At 40.4% G+C, this 19,672-nt stretch overlaps 1 protein-coding gene across 6 annotated transcripts in view; it reads left to right on the top strand.

Moving 5' to 3' along the window:
* The window catches only part of cnsta (consortin, connexin sorting protein a), a 106,428-nt gene that overhangs the window by 68,594 nt on the left and 18,162 nt on the right, over positions 1–19,672 (top strand). For 4 of the 6 annotated variants that reach the window (XM_085979796.1, XM_085979797.1, XM_085979795.1 and 1 more), the window contains exons 9-13: positions 1,723–1,895; positions 3,998–4,151; positions 5,212–6,158; positions 12,690–12,819; positions 15,382–18,073. In XM_085979796.1, coding sequence (XP_085835922.1) covers positions 1,723–1,895; positions 3,998–4,151; positions 5,212–6,158; positions 12,690–12,819; positions 15,382–15,587 — 1,610 coding nt within the window. In that variant the 3' untranslated portion in view covers positions 15,588–18,073. Of the gene's footprint in view, positions 1–1,722; positions 1,896–3,997; positions 4,152–5,211; positions 6,159–12,689; positions 12,820–15,381; positions 18,074–19,672 lie in introns of those variants that run through there. The other 2 variants (XM_085979799.1, XM_085979800.1) reach the window with 2 other exon arrangements.

The following is a 19,672-nucleotide window of genomic DNA, read 5'->3' on the forward strand; positions in this document are numbered from 1 at the left end:
AGAGGGGTGCTATTCTTATACCTCTCTGGTTGCCTGCTAAAGTGCAGTATTGCTGAACACACATGTTTGCCTTCTCAGTTATCATATGGTGCATGACATGGGAAGACTAGCGTGTTAGAGAATAATAACCCAAAAAAGAGAGATTCATGCTCAAAAGTCTGGCATTTACATGAAATATATTTTTTGGGCCGTGAAGGGTGGGACAAAGGATGTTGGACAGCTAATAATTGATGGTCTTAATGAATAGGCCATGGTGGGCAAGCTGTGCTCAAGCCTTCACCAGTGCCACTCTAAGGATATTACTGACAGACGCAGAAGAACGTTACCAGAACTGTTCTCCCCCATCATCGTGAAGGACGATTGGCTGCTGTTCTGTGCTGTCTTGGAATAGCGTTGCTGGGATTAGGAACTTAGTGAAGTCGAAGTGGGAGGGGAAGGATTTTGAATCTGTTCCCAGACACTGTGTGGTGCTGCATGTCAGTAGATCATGCTCTTTGCTGCACTACTCCTACATAACAAATTGTACTTTTTAGTTGCTCTCTTTTTTAAAACCAGGTACAGTACCATCATAAAAATAGGGAAAACCTATTTTGTGCCTTAACTTATGTTCTAGAATTTGGCCCTTTTAGTTTACATGTAAATTTACACCCCTGTGCATATATCTCTATAGCTTGATTTCCACAAAGTTGTCTATTAGCCTTATTCTTGCTAATAATTTTATGTCCGTGAAATTTTTTGCTTTTTTCCATTGCTGTCTGAGCCATCTGCTGCAGATTGTATCCCACTTAGATCTGACCACGCACCCCCCAATCATGTGAAATAGAACAGAAAATACTGACTTCTGAAATGCCTCCAAACATATAAATAACAAGAAAAGCTCCCCATTGGCTTAGTTGTGTGTTGATTCAACATTTTTAGATGCTATAAAGCATTACCATCACACATGATTTGCACTTTATTTACAGATCAACTCATTAAAATAATCTGGCGTGGCTGTGCTACGTATATGAGGAGATATGTTACCGTATTCTCTGGGATTCCACATGCACGTCATCTTTTATTCACATTTTGTGACTTGTTTAGTCAGGCTTTTGCCCCAAGTCGGAGGCTATGTAAAAAGTCACGTTAAATTATATTCAATGTTTTTTATCCAGTATTTTTTTTTTTGCAATGTTGCTAAATCATTATTTATCAAGAATCTCACATAAGGAATCATGTTGCTTATGCACCATATTTCTAGGCTTGCTGAGGTACTCACTTGCATTAGTTAAAATATTCTGTTGTAATTTATATGCAGCAGATGTGAAATATCGATTGTAATTTGACGCCAGTGACCCATCACCTTTCCAAAAAAAATCAATGAGTTGCTGTTTCTCAGTGGTATTTGCTCAGTCCCACAAGACAAATGGAAGATGTGCTGGAAATTAGATGCTGGTCCGATATGATCAACTGCCTCCTTTTAGGATATATGAGAATTTGTCTTGCCCAGTGGCCTCCTTTATATTATTTCAGGAGGATTAATTACGCACCTGAATTTTTCCATTTGAATGTTCTACATATTACTTTTGTATTTAGAATTTTGAACATCTTCCTTAGTTTACAAGCTAGTGGTTATTAACTTTTTTATTGCAAAAGGATATTTCCTTGTTTTAAAACATATTCCTGATTATCTTCTGACTTTTTTATTATCATCCACATTTTTGTCTCAACTTTTGATATCAGCCTTTTCTGTACAACACAAGATATCCTGTACTGTTGCTCAAGTTGCAAGAAAAGTGGGGTCATTTTGTTGCTGCCACTTAATTTCAAACCTGGGTGTCATCCTACTCGGGGACCAGAGGAAAAGGAGAAAGCCTGAGCATGGAAGGAATTTCCTTCATTTTCTGAAATTTCAAGTAAGAATACAGAGCTGACGTTTATATCACCTCTTGAGATGATGGTGCTCTTAAACAAATCTCCTTTTGGCAACAACAACTTGTATTTATATAGCGCCTTTAACGTAGTAAAATGTCCCATGGTGCTGCACAGGAGTATTTTAAGACGAAAAAATTTGACACCGAGCCACATAAGGATAAATTAGGGCAGGTGACCAAAAGCTTGGTCAAAGCCATTAGTTTTAAGGAGCGTCTTAAAGGAGGAGAGAGAGGTAGTGAGGCAGAGAGGTTTAGGGAGGGAATTCCAGAGCTTGGGGCCTAGGCAATAGAAGGCACGGCCACCAATGGTTGAGCGATTTATAATCAGAGATGCTCAAGAGGGCAGAATTAGAGGAGAGCAGATATCTCGGGAGGTTGGGGGGCTGAAGGAGATTGCAGAGATGGGAAGGGGCGAGGCCATGGAGGGATTTGAAAACAAGGATGAGAATTTTAAAATTGAGGCGCTGCTTAACCGGGAGCAAATGTCGGTCAGCGAGCACAGGGGAGATGGGTGAACGGGACTTTGTGCAAGTTAGGACACGGGCAGCCAAGTTTTGGATGATCTCAAGTTTACGTAGGGTGGAATGTGGGAGGCCAGCCAGGAGTGTGTTGGAATAGTCAAGTCTAGAGGTAACAAAGGCAGGGATGAGGGTTTCAGCAGTGGATGAGCTGAGGCAAGGGCGGAGACGGGCGATGTTATGGAGGTGAAAGTAAGCGGTCTTTGTTATGCTGCGGATATGTGTTCGGAAGCTCATTTCAGTAAGCTTGCGAACAGTGTGGTTCAGCCTCAGACAGATGTTAGGGAGAGGGGTGGAGTCAGTGGCTAGGGAACGAAGTTTGTGGCAGGGACGGAAAACAATGGCTTCGATCTTCCCAATATTTAATTGGAGAACATTTTTGCTCATCCGGAACTGTATGTCGGAGAAGCAGTCTGACAATTTAGAGACCGTGGAGGGGTCGAGAGAAGAGGTAGTGAGGTAGAGCTGGGTGTCATCAGCGTACATGTGGAAACTGTACTGTGTTTTCAGATGATGTCACCAGGGGCAACATGTAGATGAGAAATAGGAGGGGGCCAAGGATAGATCCTTGGGGGACACCAGAGGTAACTGTGCGGGAGCAAGAAGAGAAGCCGTTGCAGGTGATTCTCTAGTTACGATTAGATAGATAAGAATGGAACCAGGCGAGTGCAGTCCCATCCAGCTGGACGACGGTGGAGAGGCATTGGAGAAGGATGGAGTGGTCAACTGTGTCAAAGGCTGCAGACAAGTCAAGAAGGACGAGGGATAGTTTAGCTTTGTCGCAGTCACAAAGGATGATGGTGCTCTTAAACAAATCTCCTTTTGGCAGGGAGAAGTTCCTGTACAGTTAACTACACTTTTCTCTCCCTTCCCTTCACCATCACCATTTAGAGAGTTAATCATGACCTGAGGGAAAGAAGTAGAGTCTTGACATTGTATCATGATCACAAAGCCTTGATTTGTTTCAGTCCTGTGCTGTCGTTGATGAAAGCTCATTCTTTAAATCTGCTGACGACACATCTGCCATGTGTCTGCCCATTTCACCACTTCTATGGTCTGTTACTATCCTCCTCATTGTTTACTGCATTTCTGAGTTTTGTATCATCGACAGACTTTGAAATGATGCCTTGTATACCCAAATCCAGGTCATTAATATATATCAAAAAGAGCAGGGGTCCGAATACAGACCCCTGGTGAGCACCACTGCACACTTCCCTGCAGTCTGAAATACAACCATTCACCACGACTTTCTGCTTTCTGTCCCTTAGCCAATTTCGTATCCGCCCCGCCACTGCCCCTTTAATCCTAAGGGCTTTGATTTTGATTTTCTACAAAGTGCACGCGGCAGCCTGAAATACTGTTTTTTTTTAAATGAGCTGCTTTATTATAAAAGCGCAAACTGAAGGATGGTGCTTAAGTCAGTTTAAAAAAAAAAAAAAAAAAAAAAAGTTTGCTTGTGTTTTGATACTAAACAGAGTCGGATTTGTTGACCATATCTTGGGTCATGTTTAGAGTTTCTTGCTTGCTGAATCAGATGTCACGTCCCTTGTTTGGTTTCATTTTCAGCTACAGGTACTTGGCTTAATAGCCTTTTCAGGTCAGCCATCTATTAGCAAGACATCAGGTCAGGAGCGATCAATTTACCTGTTCAGTAAAATCAGTAACCTAAAAGGAAAGCATTTCTTGACATGCACATGTGGCTCAAATGATTTGTACAGAGGTCAGTGTTTTTTTTTGAACAATGAGTGGTGTATGGTGAACATTTCTTGTTCACTATTCTAGTGTGCCAGTAATTAAACTAATTGTAATATGAAAGAATGGGGCAATACCAGTAAAAATGTTTATCTTTAGACGGTTAGCAGGGCCAGGGAAATTGCAGGATTCTCTGGGCCAGCTATTTTAAGTTCTCAGCTCCTATTCAAGCACTGAAACAAAGTTTAGTATCACAGAAATAACGCTCGTTAAATATCAGGATTCGCTTTATTATTGTAATATTGCATTCCTGGAACAATTTTATATTTTTGAACGTTCCCCCTTCATATTCTTTTAATGTTTCTTTATTTCCAGTAAATAATTTGTGGTTTACACTGTCCCACATGGGGTTGCAAGGTTTTAAGCAGCTTTTGTTGGAAATAGAAGTGGGGAATTAGGAGAGGATAGAAAGAGACAATTGCCAAACACAAGTTTTTGCTCAAATGCTAATTTACTACACAACAAAATCCCATTCTTTATGCGCTAGTTGATCTTAAAGATTGAATTTGATTTTATTTTTCTTGAATGTCGGAACAAATACTTTGCTGTTTTATAATAAATGAGAAAACAGGAAAAAGCTGTTATTTTTAAACCAATTTGTTTTTTTTAGTTTCTAGTTACTTAAAATGGTAAGTGCTGATCTTACAATTCTACCTGAACAGAACTCTGGAACTTGATTGTTCCGTTAATGGTTCTTAAAGTAGAGTAAAATTTGTCTGTTTTCATCTAATTAGTTGTAGGTTTTTGGTGAGCCAAGCTCACTGTGAATAGGTAATAGTAAATGTACAAAGGCCTTTGGTGATCAAGTGACTGTATGCCTGCTTGAGCCTGAATGGATAATGTATAAAAATCCATTAAAATGTAATGTCACTTATGCCTGCTTACTGAGTGGAACAGAGCCAGGATTGGCAGATGGGGTTTCACTCGGCAGTGAAGAGTCAAAGTCGAAGCATATCAATTTTTAAAGGGCTCTGCAGCAAATATCTTAAATTGCTAATGAAAAGTGTGTTCTTCTGCTCTGTGTTTAGGTTTTACAGACCAGCCTCAAGCTGCACCAGGAGTGCAAAGTGCAAAATGTGATTGTGCATCATTGGAAGTCATCGAGGGCAGAAAAGAGGAGTCGAGTGAATCTGTACAGATTGCAGTGGCGGTGGATAAAGGCTGTGAGAGAGACTCTGCAATGTATGCTGCTGAATCATCGCTGGAGGGAACAATCGAAGCAGCAAGAGCAAAGGGCAGGGTGCACTTTGATGTTGAGACAGAACATTTGTATTCTGAAAACACTGTAGCAGATAAAAGCTGCTTTCAGCCACACGCCACAGCGCCTTGCAAGGACATGCTGACGGCTGCAAAAGCAATTGAGACAGAGGGTTTCTCTGATGAGGCCGAAGTTGTTATAAACACTACTCCGTTCTTTCATGCAGAGGAAACCAAAAACCTACATCATGATTTGAAATTTGTTGGCAAAACTACTGAGGAAAACGTGCAAGCAAATTTGTTGAAATGTAACAAAACTGTACAATTCATTACAGATGGCCAAGCTGTGCCCAAACAAAGCAATCATGCATTACAAAAACACGTTAATAGTGATTCTAATGATTGTATAAATAAGGAGGTCAAGTCTAGACAGAATACAAGTCATTCAGAAGGAAGTATGAGGATAGATGACCAAACTACAAAACCAAGCCAAACAGACCTTTTGAATGAAATAAATGAAGAATGTGAACAAATGGCAGAAACAGTAGGTCCAGAAGTGGAGGAGGAAATTCAGTGCAGTGCGGAGTTTAATGAGAATTGGATGTCACATGAAATTTCGGAGAAACCAGAGGAAGATGAGAATGTGGAAGCACTTTCCAGCTCTATACGGGACATTGTCTCATCCAGTCAGAAGAATGATGCTGATGAGTTAGCAATGCAGTTGAATGACAGTTCACTTTCCTTGGATGAGCTTGCAAAAAGGATACAGATAGAAGAGGTAATGTTTATTTTGAACTGTTCAAAGGATCAACTTTTGATTTTATTTCTGATCAGATAATTATATGGTAATGACTTTTTTTTCATATTTTGCACCCAAAATCAAAACCCAAGTGGTGTGTGTTTTCATTACAGGTTTTCTTGTACCTTTCTTCTTGTTAATATACAGATGAGACACATTCTGCCCACTTTTGTGTTTATTTGTAATTTTCATCTGCTTACTTTGGTTTGTTAAACAAATCTTCATAGAAAGATGGCATGTATTTGAAATTAAAAGCAATCCACTTAAACCTACTGACCGCTAATATATTCCACATACCTCCATCATTCTGTGGTACAGCGCACATTGGTTACCCCAAACTGCTGTCAGTCACCAACACTGCCAAATTATTTTAAGGAAAAGCAGTAACTTTAAATTGCATCTATTAACATGCAGTTATAAAGTGACTTGAAATCTAAAATTGAATTTACTCTCATTTCAAAACTTGTGGACATTTTGTAACTATGATGCATGGGTAAAGGTGAATTCGGGCTCCCCCTTGAGAAACAGATGAAGGGCCAATGGCACAGTGAAGAACGTAATCAAGGTTGAATAGAGTAGGAACGAAGATGCAGTAAATCAAGTAGTTGTGGTTAGGAAATGTCAAGCTTTTGTGTTTTAAAAGTTGATTGAAGGAAGCCAAACCTTGGGCAGGTGAATAGTTGTACAGAAATCTCATAAAACTGTATTTTAAAAAGACTGAGAATCCCGAGAGTCTTGTATCAGTGGCTACTAAAAGGTAGACAGTGCAGTCACTGCAGTAAATAGCTTATTAGTGCTTGCAATTGAAACCTCTTCCTTGGAATTCCTTTTTGTTAGAATTACAGGTGCACTAACAAAGCTGATGTCTTTTGGGAGTACAGTATTAGGGAAAGCACTTAATGGGTGTCTCAAAAGGAAAGTTGGAAACCACTGCTAGTCACACAGTGGCAGAAACAGACAGAAGAGAGCTCAGAGGAAAAGGCTTTTATTGGAAAAAAATAAGAACATAATAAGAACATAAGAAGAACATAAGAAATAGGAGCAGGAGTAGGCCAATCGGCCCCTCGAGCCTGCTCCGCCATTCAATAAGATCATGGCTGACCTGATCCTAACCGCCAATCCACTATCACAGAACCATCTCCTGAATCTAACAGAATTAGACACACGAAATAGGAGCAGGATCAGGCTACACGGCCCCTGGGCCCACTCCGCTACCCACAGGGCCATGACCGATCCGAACCTAGACTCATGTCCAAATTCCTGCCCGCTCCCCGTAACCCTTAATTCCCTTTACTTCTAGGAAACTGTCTATTTCTGTTTTAAATTTATGTAATGTAGCTTCTACAGCTTTTTGGGGCAGCATATTCCATGGACCTACCACCCTCTGAGTGAAGTAGTTCCTCCTCATCTCAGTTTTGAAAGAGCAGCCCCTTATTCTAAGACTATGCCCCCTAGTTCTATTAACTTTTGGAAAAGTTTTAATTTGAAAAGAAATCTCTTAACTATATATCTGTATTAAAATAAAGACTGCAAGTACCCAGAGAGTAAGCTTGAAGTCACGTGAGCCCAGGTTTGAATCCTAGCCTTGTCTGATGTTATGTTGCGCCCATGATGTTTAAATGGCCATTGGCTGTGCCAAAATATTAAACACAAAATATTTGCATTTATAAAACTCCTTATCACATCAAAACATCTCCAAGTGCTTTAATGATGGATTACTATGAGCTGAAGTGCCTTACAGACGCCGCCTCCTGTTTGGTATTGAAGCAGCTGCGCAACAGTCCATGGCCCACACCAACCTACCCAGCAGGTTGTAAGGGAGCACTGTGGAGGGTAACATCACACAGACATACACTGCCATTGGCATGCGGTGAAACCAAGTACCAAGAATGATTGAATTGGACTGAAGTTATTAATATCTCTTTCCTTTTCATTTTAAGTCTCTTGTATGTGCCAACTTTAGAAGATGGACATAACAAAGGTGATTTACATAATAAAAGCACCTTGAAAATTGCAGTCGATGCTCTTGTCCAATCTGACGGTACTCCATTAAAAAGTGATTCCTTTAAAATGTAACAAGATTAAAATACTGAAAACTTGCATCTAAAGGCATGTAACTTGAACACTAGCCCTAACCTATATTTAGATTGGAACCAGTTGCACTCCAGATTGCATTAAAATTATACTTCAGTAGATTTATGGGACTCTGTGCCACTCCCATTAAATTCTGTAGATTCAAAGTATAACTATCCTTTGAGGTAAAAATCCTTAAAGCTGCAGTAATTGGCTTCAGTGTTTGAGTCTAGCGAGGGTAAAAAAAACTGCCAGGGTTTCTGGTCTTCCTCGCTATTCTGCTGGAAAGTGTTTAAGTGGACATCAGACTAGAACAGGGTTTGATATAGCTGTGATGCACTTCATGGACTACTAGCCTACCCTGGATGGTCAGGAGATGAATGGTCTCTTGGGCAAAATACCAGAAGGCTACTGACACCTGCAGAACTGTACCACAGAGTGAGCATCGTCCAGAGAAGATGGGAAAATTGGATTGGGGTGGAGGTGTAAAATCAATAGATGATATCAGAAATAGATCTAGGATTGGTGGGCGAAAGGAAGTACTTTGAAAAACATTGGTGAGAAAGTAACTAACTCACATTGGTACCAAGAAGGAACACCAAATGGCAAAATATTTATAGGCTAATGAGTGGAAATTGACCTCCTACAAAGTGTAAAACAAGCAGCATGGAAGATGCTGAATATGAAGGCACTAAAGTGGAGCTAGTCAGTATGCACTCTGAAAACCCTTTTGTATTAACGTTGAGGTGCCAAGAGAACCACGCCTAAGTGGAGATCTGTAAACCCCTCCCACCTTTCCCCCAGCCCCAAGTGCCACTGTCCCCTTTTCCCCTTACCAGCATTGTGGGACATGTGCGAAGATCAGTAGAAGAGACGTGTGTTTACACTGCTTGTATCACCTGCTTTTTAGCACTTCTGGGAATGGGGGAGGGGAGTCGGGCCCCAGAAATCAGTGTTGTTCGCTTTCTTTTACATTGTCAGGAGTATTGGGCTTCTGCTGGTCACTTACAAAATAAAAACACTTTGGACAATTGCAGTCGATGCTCTTGTCCAACCTGACGGTGCACCATTAGAAGTGATTCCTTTAAAGTGTAACCAGATTAAAATACTGAAAACCTGCATCAAAAGACATGCAAGTTGAACATTAGCCCTAACCTATATTTAGATTTGAACCAGTTGCCCTCCAGATTACATTATAACTATACTTCAGTCCATACTTGTTTGCACAATAAAATACTGTACCACATGTATAGCATTCTTTAAATGAAAGGTATGTAAATGGGTTGCATGTCAATAATATCTTAAGCAAAATTACAAAATGGAAGTGCAATCTTCAAAATGATCTTCGATAACCAGAGCCTCTGCCAAATCGCAGTTCATTGGTGGAAATATTGCAATCAAGCCAATTCTAAACTGCTCCGTCATTTCTTGGAAACCAAACTAATTTTAGACTTGTTATTACCATCTTTTTGACTAGTCGAGTTTAAGCGATGACGGTGGTGTTTGTTTTACTGTGGATTTGGTTGTACATTAAAAATGAAGCAAAAGATTAAACTGCATTTACAGCTTTTTTTCTGCGCCATTAAAGCATGGCATCTAACTGACCTGTGAAATAATATGCTGAACAGTGCAAGTAATGGTGAAGTATGATGCAACTTTGTGTACTTTTGCTTTGTGCATTTTAACTCCAGTTGCCTGCCAATAGCTTATTCAAAAGTTAATATTAAACGCTAAGTTTGGGTTGGTGAAAAAATATTGGTCAGTGAATGACATGAATCAGTCATTCATGAAAGAAAGACGTATGAAATAATACTGAGCGGCCTGCGGCTGGCGCTGTCCAGGGAGAGTATAAATACTCGGGCACGGGCCCAGCTTGCTCAGGACATTCTTAACAGGAACTAGTGAAGGACACAACTAGACCTCCATGTTGTAAAACAGTTGATTAAAGCTTTGTTTAACGCTTAGACCAAGTGCCTAGTAGTTTTCTTACGTTGGTGAACAGTCAAAACTTGATGTGTTGCATCTTCATCCAGATGTTCGTCAACTTCGCAGCATCTTGCCATTCTCCATCTCTACCAAGTGTGATGGCGGAGGCACAGTCACTGCATTTACCAATGTCGGGCAAGGTGATCAAAGTGATGTTGTCAAACTTGAGTTACTCAGCTAAATTCTGTAGGCTTGCTTCCTGAATTGATGCCTATCCTGGTGAAACTCTTTCACCAACCATCCTGCTCGACACTTTCCTCACCTACAATCATACCATTACACAAAATAGGTTCATCCTATATACCCATATGCCTGTTCAAAAGCAACTTGCTTTTACATCATACCTTTAACGCAGAAAACCTCCCAAAGCACTTCACAGAGGTGTCATCATCCAAAAATGGATGCCAAGTCCAAGAAGGAGATATTAGTTGGAGGGACCATAAGTTTGGTCAAAGAAGTGGATTCTAAGAAGGTTCTTAAAGGAGGAGAGGGAGGTGGAGGGAGAAAATACCCAGCACTTGTATCCCCACACACTTGTATAGCGTCTTTCACAACCTCTTGATGTTCCAAAGCACTTTACAGCCAATATTTTTGATGTGCAGTCACTGCTGTAATTTAGGAAAAGCGGCACCCAATCTGCGGACGGCAAGCTCCCACAAACAGCATGAGATAATGACTAGATAATCTGTTTGAATGTTGATTGAGGGATAAACATTGGCTAGGACATTGGGAAGAACTCCCCTGCTCCTCTTCGAAATAGTGCCCTGGGATCTTTTACATCCACCTGAGTGGGCAGACTCGGTTTAACGTCTCATCCGAAAGACGGCACCTCCAACAGTGCCGCACTCCCTCAGCACCGCACTGAAGTAATGTTTCCTAATGCCCCACAAATGACAATGACCAAACCTGCTGACACCCCTCTCTATGCAGGTAGGACTCTCTCTGACTCATCCAAACCCAAGGGGTGCCACCAAATTACCCTGAATCCCTAAAAGTGTGACATTCCCTCCTTAATTATCTCAACAGATGCATTGAATGCATATTTTCCTGCAAGCACAAGGTTAAACTGTACAGTGACTTCACAAAAAATATGTATATATACTTTAATTCAGTGCAATAAAATTAAAGAGATCTGTGGATTTTATCGTGTGGCAAAATGAGCTTGTTTTTCGAAAGTAGCTTGCCGTGTGATTGCACAGCAATGTTGGGTGTGCAGTTAACCTTCGAGTGCAAGTGGAGCAGGGTGATGGTGTTAGAGCACCGTGCAGTTCAGTGTTCCCATGCTGCGAATGTGATTTCCCCCATAGACGTACCAATAACAGAAGGATTTTGTGATACAGTTTGATGTTTCCTACAATGGAAGCCATTCTGTAAATGTACAGCAAATGTACTTCAGCTCTTCCTGTGACAAACTGTATCCAATAAAACAATCAGGACAGCTGGGATTCTTGCAAGTTCAGGCAAATCTACATCATTGTAAAACACCTCGTGTTCCAATAGCAGTAATAAATGGGTTCCTCCTAGGTCTTTCTATAAACTGAATTTAAAAGTTATGATCTTAATTCTTAAACATGTAACACTTGACTTGGTATAAAATTAATTGCAGTCCAATATTAAATGTTCCCCTTTGTTGGTCATGTTGCCAAACTTGGATGCATGAGTTTTGAAAGAAAGAAGGAACTTGCATTTACCTAGCACCATCCACGTCCCAAAGTACTTCACAATGAATTACTTGTTGAAGTGCAGTCGCTGTCATTTCTTGGGCAACTTAGCACCCAATTTATGCACCGCAAATGTCTCATAAACAGCAATAAGGTGACTGACAGACCATCTATATTTGATATACAACAAGAGAAAACGCTGGAAACACTCAGCAGGTCAGGCAGCATCGTGGAGAGAGAAAGAGTTAACGTTTCAGATCGATGGCCTTCATCAGAACTGAAGGGTCATCGACCTGAAACGTTAGCTCTGTTTCTCTCTTCACGATGCTGCCTGATCTGCTGAGTGTTTCCAGCATTTTTTGTTGCTGCTTCAGATTTCCAGCATCTGCAGTATTTTGTTATTGTATCTATATTTGATAGTTGTTGAACGATAACTGTTGGCCAGGACACCAGGAGAACTACCCTACTCTTCAAGTAGTGCCATGAGATCTTTTGTGTCCACTTGAGCAGGTGGACAGGGCCTTGGCTTGACATCTGAATCTGAAAGATGGCCCACTCCCTCCTTACTACACTAATGTCATAGAGAATAAGAACAAGTGACTAAGCACGGATCCTGTGTTTGCCGAACAGGTTTAATAGCAGTGTAATAGCTATTTTCAACTTTGGTGTGCAGTGGCGAAGTGGGAACTATTGGTTTGGAATGCTCACCATTTATTCTAGAATCGAGGTTGTTCTGGGATATACAGAAAAGTTGCTTATTGTGTAAATTATTCTGCTCCTGTTCATATAGAATACCCATCCAGAGGGCCTTGTGTCCATACTGAAGAAAGGAAGTTCAGACAAAGAAATCTCACTGGTGCAACAGAAGCAGTCAAAGAGGAGAGTAAGATTTCAGGATCCCGAAGACACATTTGATCAGGGTAAGATGGTGATTGGGTGTTTCCTGTGCACATTTTAGGTATAACCATTAGGACTGGGTAGCAAGACCTCAAACTCTGGTTAGTTGAGATAACATAAATTAATTGTGACAGCTGTTGAAGGTAATTGTGTTAACCACTGCTTTAAAGATTACAGGAGTGATATAAAAATTAAATAAAGTTCAACTGTTGTGTCTTACTGAATAGCAGAATTTAAGGTACCATTTTGATCTGTGCAATAATAAAGTACTGGTACAGGGCTGGAAAAAAATGTATGGGTTAATTGGCCAGCCTATATTTTGTCTTTTATTTATATATATCCCCCTCCTCTGCCCCCCTCCTTCCTCGTCCCTGCCCCCATTCCCATGTTACCAGAAAACAAATGTTTGTCACAAATCCATCTATTCTTGTAGAAATTTCTTGTAATCTTGTTATTAAAATTAAGCATCCTTCAGGAGCAATGCACAAATCTGCTACAAGATGTGCAGAATGATAAGTGATTGATTGATTATTGTGTCCATCTTTGCACTCTGCTTCACAGTTGCTGTCATAAGTCACCTGGTTTTTGTGGAAATAGTCAGTGATGCCGCATGCAATTAGATATTGATCGAACAGGTAGTGTCTGTCCCGCCAGTTTGTGCACATTAGGGCCATTTGTTTAAGGAAGGTGTAAACATGTACATTTTGCTTGCTGGTCAATTGTAACCATTCTGTTTCTAACAGACCTTGTTGATGTATCATAACTGGTCATAACTGAGAGCCTTGTTGTTTCTTTGATTATCCAACATATTTTTAAAAACTAAATTTAATAGAGCCAAGGACTTGATGTGCAGTCTGTTTTGCGCAGTTAGTGCTTTATAAAAGTTGCAATTTTACACTTATGTTTCCCACCTCTCTGGGTTCGCTTCTACGGTCCCAAATCTCGTTTGACATTTGTCAGTCTCCCAGATAGGGGAAGGTAGCAATGAAAAGAAAGTCTTAAGTGCGCAGTGATCACTACTATGCTTTGTGTGCATCTGATTGGAGAGGTGGCAGTTCTGTAGATGCCTATAACTCAGAAGCATGAGACGTCTTCCCAGGTTATTTTTGGAGATCCTGGGTCAACAGCCAGGTTCTATTTTTGAGGCTTGGTGGCACATGCTGGAGCAAGTGGCAGAGTGCAGGGACGCTTGTTTGATCTCCATACTGTGCGGGGAGATGTCAAGCAGAGGCTAGGTGCTTATCCTCCCTCCTCCCCACCAATAGAGAGATTCATTATGGGACTGCACGCTCGCTCCTCCTTGCAGTGATGTTGGGATCAACCCTTGCCTACAGTTAATGCATGGCCAGTGAGCAAAGGGGAGAAAAGGTTTTTTTTCTTTAAAAAAATATAAAAGCATGAATCCCTTACCAAAAATTACAATCTAAAATGAGCTGCTATTAAGGTAATGAAAGTGATCCAAAAGCGCGCTCTCATGGTGCTTATACAAATATATACATTTCACAAAGTTATTGGAGTATATAGAAATGTAGAAAAATAGGAGCAGGAGTAGGCCATTCGGCCCTTCGAGCCTTATCTGCCATTCAATATGATCATGGCTGATCCTCTATCTCAATAGCATATGATGGCAGGAAATATCTAGGCAGGAGGTTGATATTACTGGAAACCAACTGAATTGGCTCCTATCAATATCTTAAGACATGTTTTTTTTTAAATTGCTATATGGGAAATGCCTTGACTCTTAAGGATTGTGCCTACCCATGGCCCACAACTCTAATCCAGTTAATTTCCAAATTTTATCTGGTCCAGTATGGCCTTATACGATGTGTCCTGCAGAGCAACTCATTATTCAGAAAGAAAAATGGCCATCATCTCCTGACTCCTACTTTCAGCACAGAGCCACAGATATGAAAGAGGAATGCTGTTAATGAAAACCTCTCCCCTTCAGGAAAGTAGTGCTTCCGACTCTTGCTGCACATGGCTGACGCACACCTCCCACTTCCCGCAGCACTCCTCTCCCCTTGCGGTTAGGACTCTCGGGAGTATACCATGTTTTTAGAACCATCCGATACATATTTTAAAAGAATCCCCTGATGACAAGGGGGATTAGGGTTCTTTCTTTATCATTCTTCTAAAAGCACTGCTTTTCTTTAAGGAAACTTTGGATTTGGAGAAACGAGGATTTAGAGTAGGAACACTCCAGGGATGTGGGCAGATAGAGGAGGCATCACACTGTGGGCTTTTACAGAAAGAGGAGCCAGCACATCGGGGTTAGGGTGGGAAGAGGCAGAATTAAATCAAGTAAGCGTTCCAACCCATTTGAACTTAATGGGAGAAGGAGCTGGTGTTCATTTGTCTCGTGTCTGGTAAGTACTGTCAGAGAAATCATGTATAGCCAGTGCATGTTCAGGATTTGTGACATATGGTGCATGAACCACGGTCAGATGTTGCATATACATTTGCACATTCAATGTCTTGTTTTTTTTATATATCAAGTGGATTAGTAGACTGCTTTTGTAAATATTTCATACTCCATTGTTACTGCACTTCAATACACTGATTAGATTTTTATTATTTCCCCTTAGACGAAGTAAGTGGAGACTCCTGCCTCCTCTTGGTCCTGCTGTGCATTGTCACAGTACTTCTGAGTGTCGGAGGGACAGCACTTTATTGCACATTTGGTGATCTGGAGTCCAGTGTGTGCAGAGACTTCACAGCACAGATGGACTTTTACTATGTTCAGTTCCAACAAGGCATTGAGAAAGCCAAGCACTGGCTGTTATTTTCTTAAGCATCACTATATCCACATAGATAGACTTGAAGTCATTGTGTAAGTCGGGGTTCAGGTGGACCACACTGGGCAGTTGATCATCTTACTGTTCCTGCTGCAATGCATTAACTGCTGTGGAATGTAACTGTCAATAGGACACAACACATGAACTTCAGAGCTGGAGTTTCAGACCTCAACAAAACAAATCATAGCTTGGCATGACGAGGAAGGGTAAATATACAACTCCATTAATAGTGTTTGCAGAATGTATATGAACAGCAGGCTTGCCAATCACTTTTAGGAGAAATGGGTTTTGTGTAATTTACCTTTTAGGGTAATCTGCAGATAAAGGATGTAATCATTTGGATTTATAATGAGTCATGATATTAATGTGAACAGACATTTTTTACAATTGATAATTTTATATTTGGTTTTACTTGTCAGTTTTACCATTTTTTTCTTTTAAAAATCATGGCGTGTCTCAGTCTACACAGTTTTTCTTTGTTTCAAAACCATTTTAATTGTGTTCAGATTCCTTTGCCTGCCACAGGTCTTTGTTTTTCAGTGATATCTTACAACTTTTTCTACAGACCTCAAATATAGCCGTGATTATTGTGGTGTTTAAAAATGTGTCTGATTTTATCTCGGTCAACCTTCTCATCTTGTTCCCACTCTCTCTTTCCCACCCCCCCGCAAAAAAATGCAAACGCACAGATGAATGAGAGGTTTTTGAGCAGATTGTTATTGACTGTACAGCTAGGGTAAAGCTTTATATTTTCTTTTAATATTCAAATGTACATATTGTCGGTTATTTTTGAGTAATCCGTCACATATGTGTGACGAGAGGGTAATTCACTGAGAATCAATGATGTGCTCAAACTATCGAGCTGTCTGAGTGAGCGAGTAAGTTATGACTGTCTTTACCAGCCAGTGATACAATTTCAGTGATTGTTCCTCCTCCATAATGAGTTTGTTCTGTTAAATTCAGTTTCATTTTTATTCACTTTAAATAATTGGTCAAAACAGCTGTTTAAAAATCAAAGTGCTGGTGTTCTGCTTTGTGATGCATTAGAATTTCTTTGAGTGTGGCCATTGATTCAGCACATTGTTGCTTTGTGGCATAATATTATGCAGTAGTAAAATCTAGGTTCACATCTATGATTTCTCCATGTAGTAAATTCCTTATCTCAGCTATGCTGGGAGAAAAGGGGTAAGGAAGTGAGGCTGATTGCATCCAGAGAGAGAAACTTGATCAAATCATCCTGGCCGTTATTCGTGCCCTTTTGAGCAGCATTGACCAGCACTTGTGCAAGGTGGCAGGTAACCTGATCACATCAGTGGTAGGGGACATGTCATTGAATCCTTTAGTTGAATTACAGCCTTATAATTACTTCCAACTGTTTATAAAATGTGCTGAAAATGTTTGTGTTATCTGTTATGTATAACATTGTCTTTCAAGTTGGCACATTTTGAGGTTTAAACATGTTGAGGTGATCTTCATTTTGTGTTTGAAGGTGGAAACCCTGTTTTTGTTGCTGTTCCCTAGGCACCGCAGCAGAGAAGGCTGAAAGCTGGAAGCCCGACCTGTTCTCAGGCCTCCAACTTTGCTGCTGGCAGGTGTCTGTATGCTGAGTACAGGAAACTCTTTTAACCGGCACCTAAATAACCGGAAACCTCTGTTAACCGGCAAAATTCAGGAGTAGGTTCAGGTAAGTTTTACTTCATATTAGTGGTAGTTCCTGGATCTGTGGCTGTGTAACTGGGGTTCGTGCACTTGTTGCTAAGCAACAGGGATGCTTGGTCTGTGGCCGGAGTTCCTGCACATGTTGCTAAGCAACAGGGAAGCCTGGATTTGTTGCTGTGTACGGAGCTCTCGTACCTTTTGAACTATACCTCTCTGTAATCCGGACTTTTTGATAAACCGGCACCACGCCGGTCCTGTTGGTGCCGGATAATAGAGTTTCCTGTACTGAGATTCTGCTGCTTAGTCCTCTGCAAATTTGAGGCATACTAGCATTGTGGACTAATCTCGGGAGAACAGGTTTTTAAGGAGTTAGTGATTTTATTCCTGCTGGAGTACACGGATGCAGGAGAATGCTGTGCATACTGTAAAAGAATTGACAACTTGAAGTCCCGAGTTCTGTTGCATCACAAAGCACAATATTGCAACTTACATGTGCTGAGTCATTTCACAGGTTGTATTAACAGTTTTGAATTTGAGGTGTGAAATATTGATCTTGTGTTCAGAGAAATTATTAATTCAAGCCCATATAATTAGTTTTTACGAAACACTGCAAAACATTTTGTGAAGAAAAGGGCAGGTCTCTACACAAAGGTACACACGCACAAAGTTCACCATTGGTTGTAGCAGATCATGACTCATGAGTCATTATCTCAGCCCCTTAATGTCATTGCATAGCACTTTAAGCCTTGCTTCTTTAACAGATCTCTCCTATACGTTCTAATTTGTTGGCACTTGCAAGTATTGTGTAGGTAATTGATTCTTTTACAAAAACACCAAAATGCTGGAATTGCACAGTAGGTTGGTCAGCATCTGAAAGAGAACGCTAGGTTAACATTTATGTGGCAGAGACCTGCTATTCAGTTCTGGATTACGAGTTTTTATTTCAAGCTTTCAGTTTTTGTTTTGTCTTTATGTTTGCATTGGTTCTGCTTTTAACAAGTTGTCCTTTTATGTAAATAGCAGTGAGCAACCACTGTTATCCTTCTTTGATATAACTGATCTGTGTTGATCTGTAAAAATGCTCTGGCATGTTGGATTCGGGGACTTGCCAGTCAATTTATCCTTCAGCCTGAATGATGTAATCATTTTTAAAACTTTAGTAAAAGGGCCTTAAATTTTAGCATAGCAACTTTTAACTAATATATATCTCTAAAGTTGCCAGCTTTAAACTTGAACTGTATCATGGCGCATAATTATATTATAGAAGGCGCTAGACAATAGCAGTGTGTTACTGGCTGGATCAGTACACGATTATAAAAATTAATGATTTGGAAATGTTATTTATTTAATGTAGATTGTGCTGTATGTAGAGCAAATCATTTTGGCTTTAATTTTCTTTTTTGTTTTTGTAAATTCAAATGATTGGCTTGTTAAAATTTCAGCAATCTGTAAGACTGAGCTCTGTAGTCTTGGAGGTAGCTGCACCTCTTTGGAGCTGAGTGCTTAATGTGTGAATTGTTAAATGTTTTTATTCATTTTGTATCGTGTAAGACTTATTGCATTGTTCAAGAAATATTTTAACATGTCCACCATAATGTCACAAAGTATAGTAATTTTATTACTGTATTGGTTTAAAATGTTACAGCCTGTACAGAGAATTGTAACTTGAAGATGGAACTATTTGTTGTAAAGTGTATCATGTAATTTCCATCACTGGCCATGTATTTTGAGATTACAACATGTGATTTACATTGCTCTTAAAAATAGAAAATCGTAACTTAAACCGAGTTCATTTTGTTTTGTGGGTTTTCCCTCTTTTAAGATACTTAATTATTTTTATGTCTGTTTATTTGCAGCACGGCCTTTAAACTGTTCACATTGTAAGATGCAGTCTGTTAAAAACAAATGTGGCTTTCTTGGACTGAGAGGGTCTCAAGCTTCTTTAAACTGGAAATGGACTTAATTCTTCATATGTTTATTTTCCCAATTTTGTCCCCTTACCTCCTGAAGGTGATGACTCCTGCTGGGATATGGTTCCATGGGCACCAACTACCCTCTCCTACTTTGCCCAAGTAGCCATTCTTCACCTCAGAGCTTGGGCAATGTATGTCAACAGGCTGTTCAACTGTGAGGACCAATTGCAGCCTAACCCTGTTCATATTCTTCTGTCACGTACCTGTCTTCCCTGTACATGTTAGGACAAGGTGTCTCCTGGTGGGGTAGGGAGGAGAGATAGACACTGGCCAGGCAGATGCCTGAAACAATGGTGGCAGAGTGCTGGTTCCTTTTGGGAGTTGACACAAAGAGCAGAAGTGGGAGGGCAGGTGGCTGGTGCAAGGCCTGCAATAGCGGTGGAAGAAGTACTGCTTCCTGGGTAGAAGTAAGTCCAGGTACAGATGGAGAGCCAAAAAACAGGCTGCAG

Source organism: Somniosus microcephalus, chromosome 3, assembly GCF_052327205.1.
Source record: "Somniosus microcephalus isolate GS21.2 chromosome 3, FLI_Smic_1.0, whole genome shotgun sequence".
Taxonomy (NCBI): Eukaryota; Metazoa; Chordata; class Chondrichthyes; order Squaliformes; family Somniosidae; genus Somniosus; species Somniosus microcephalus.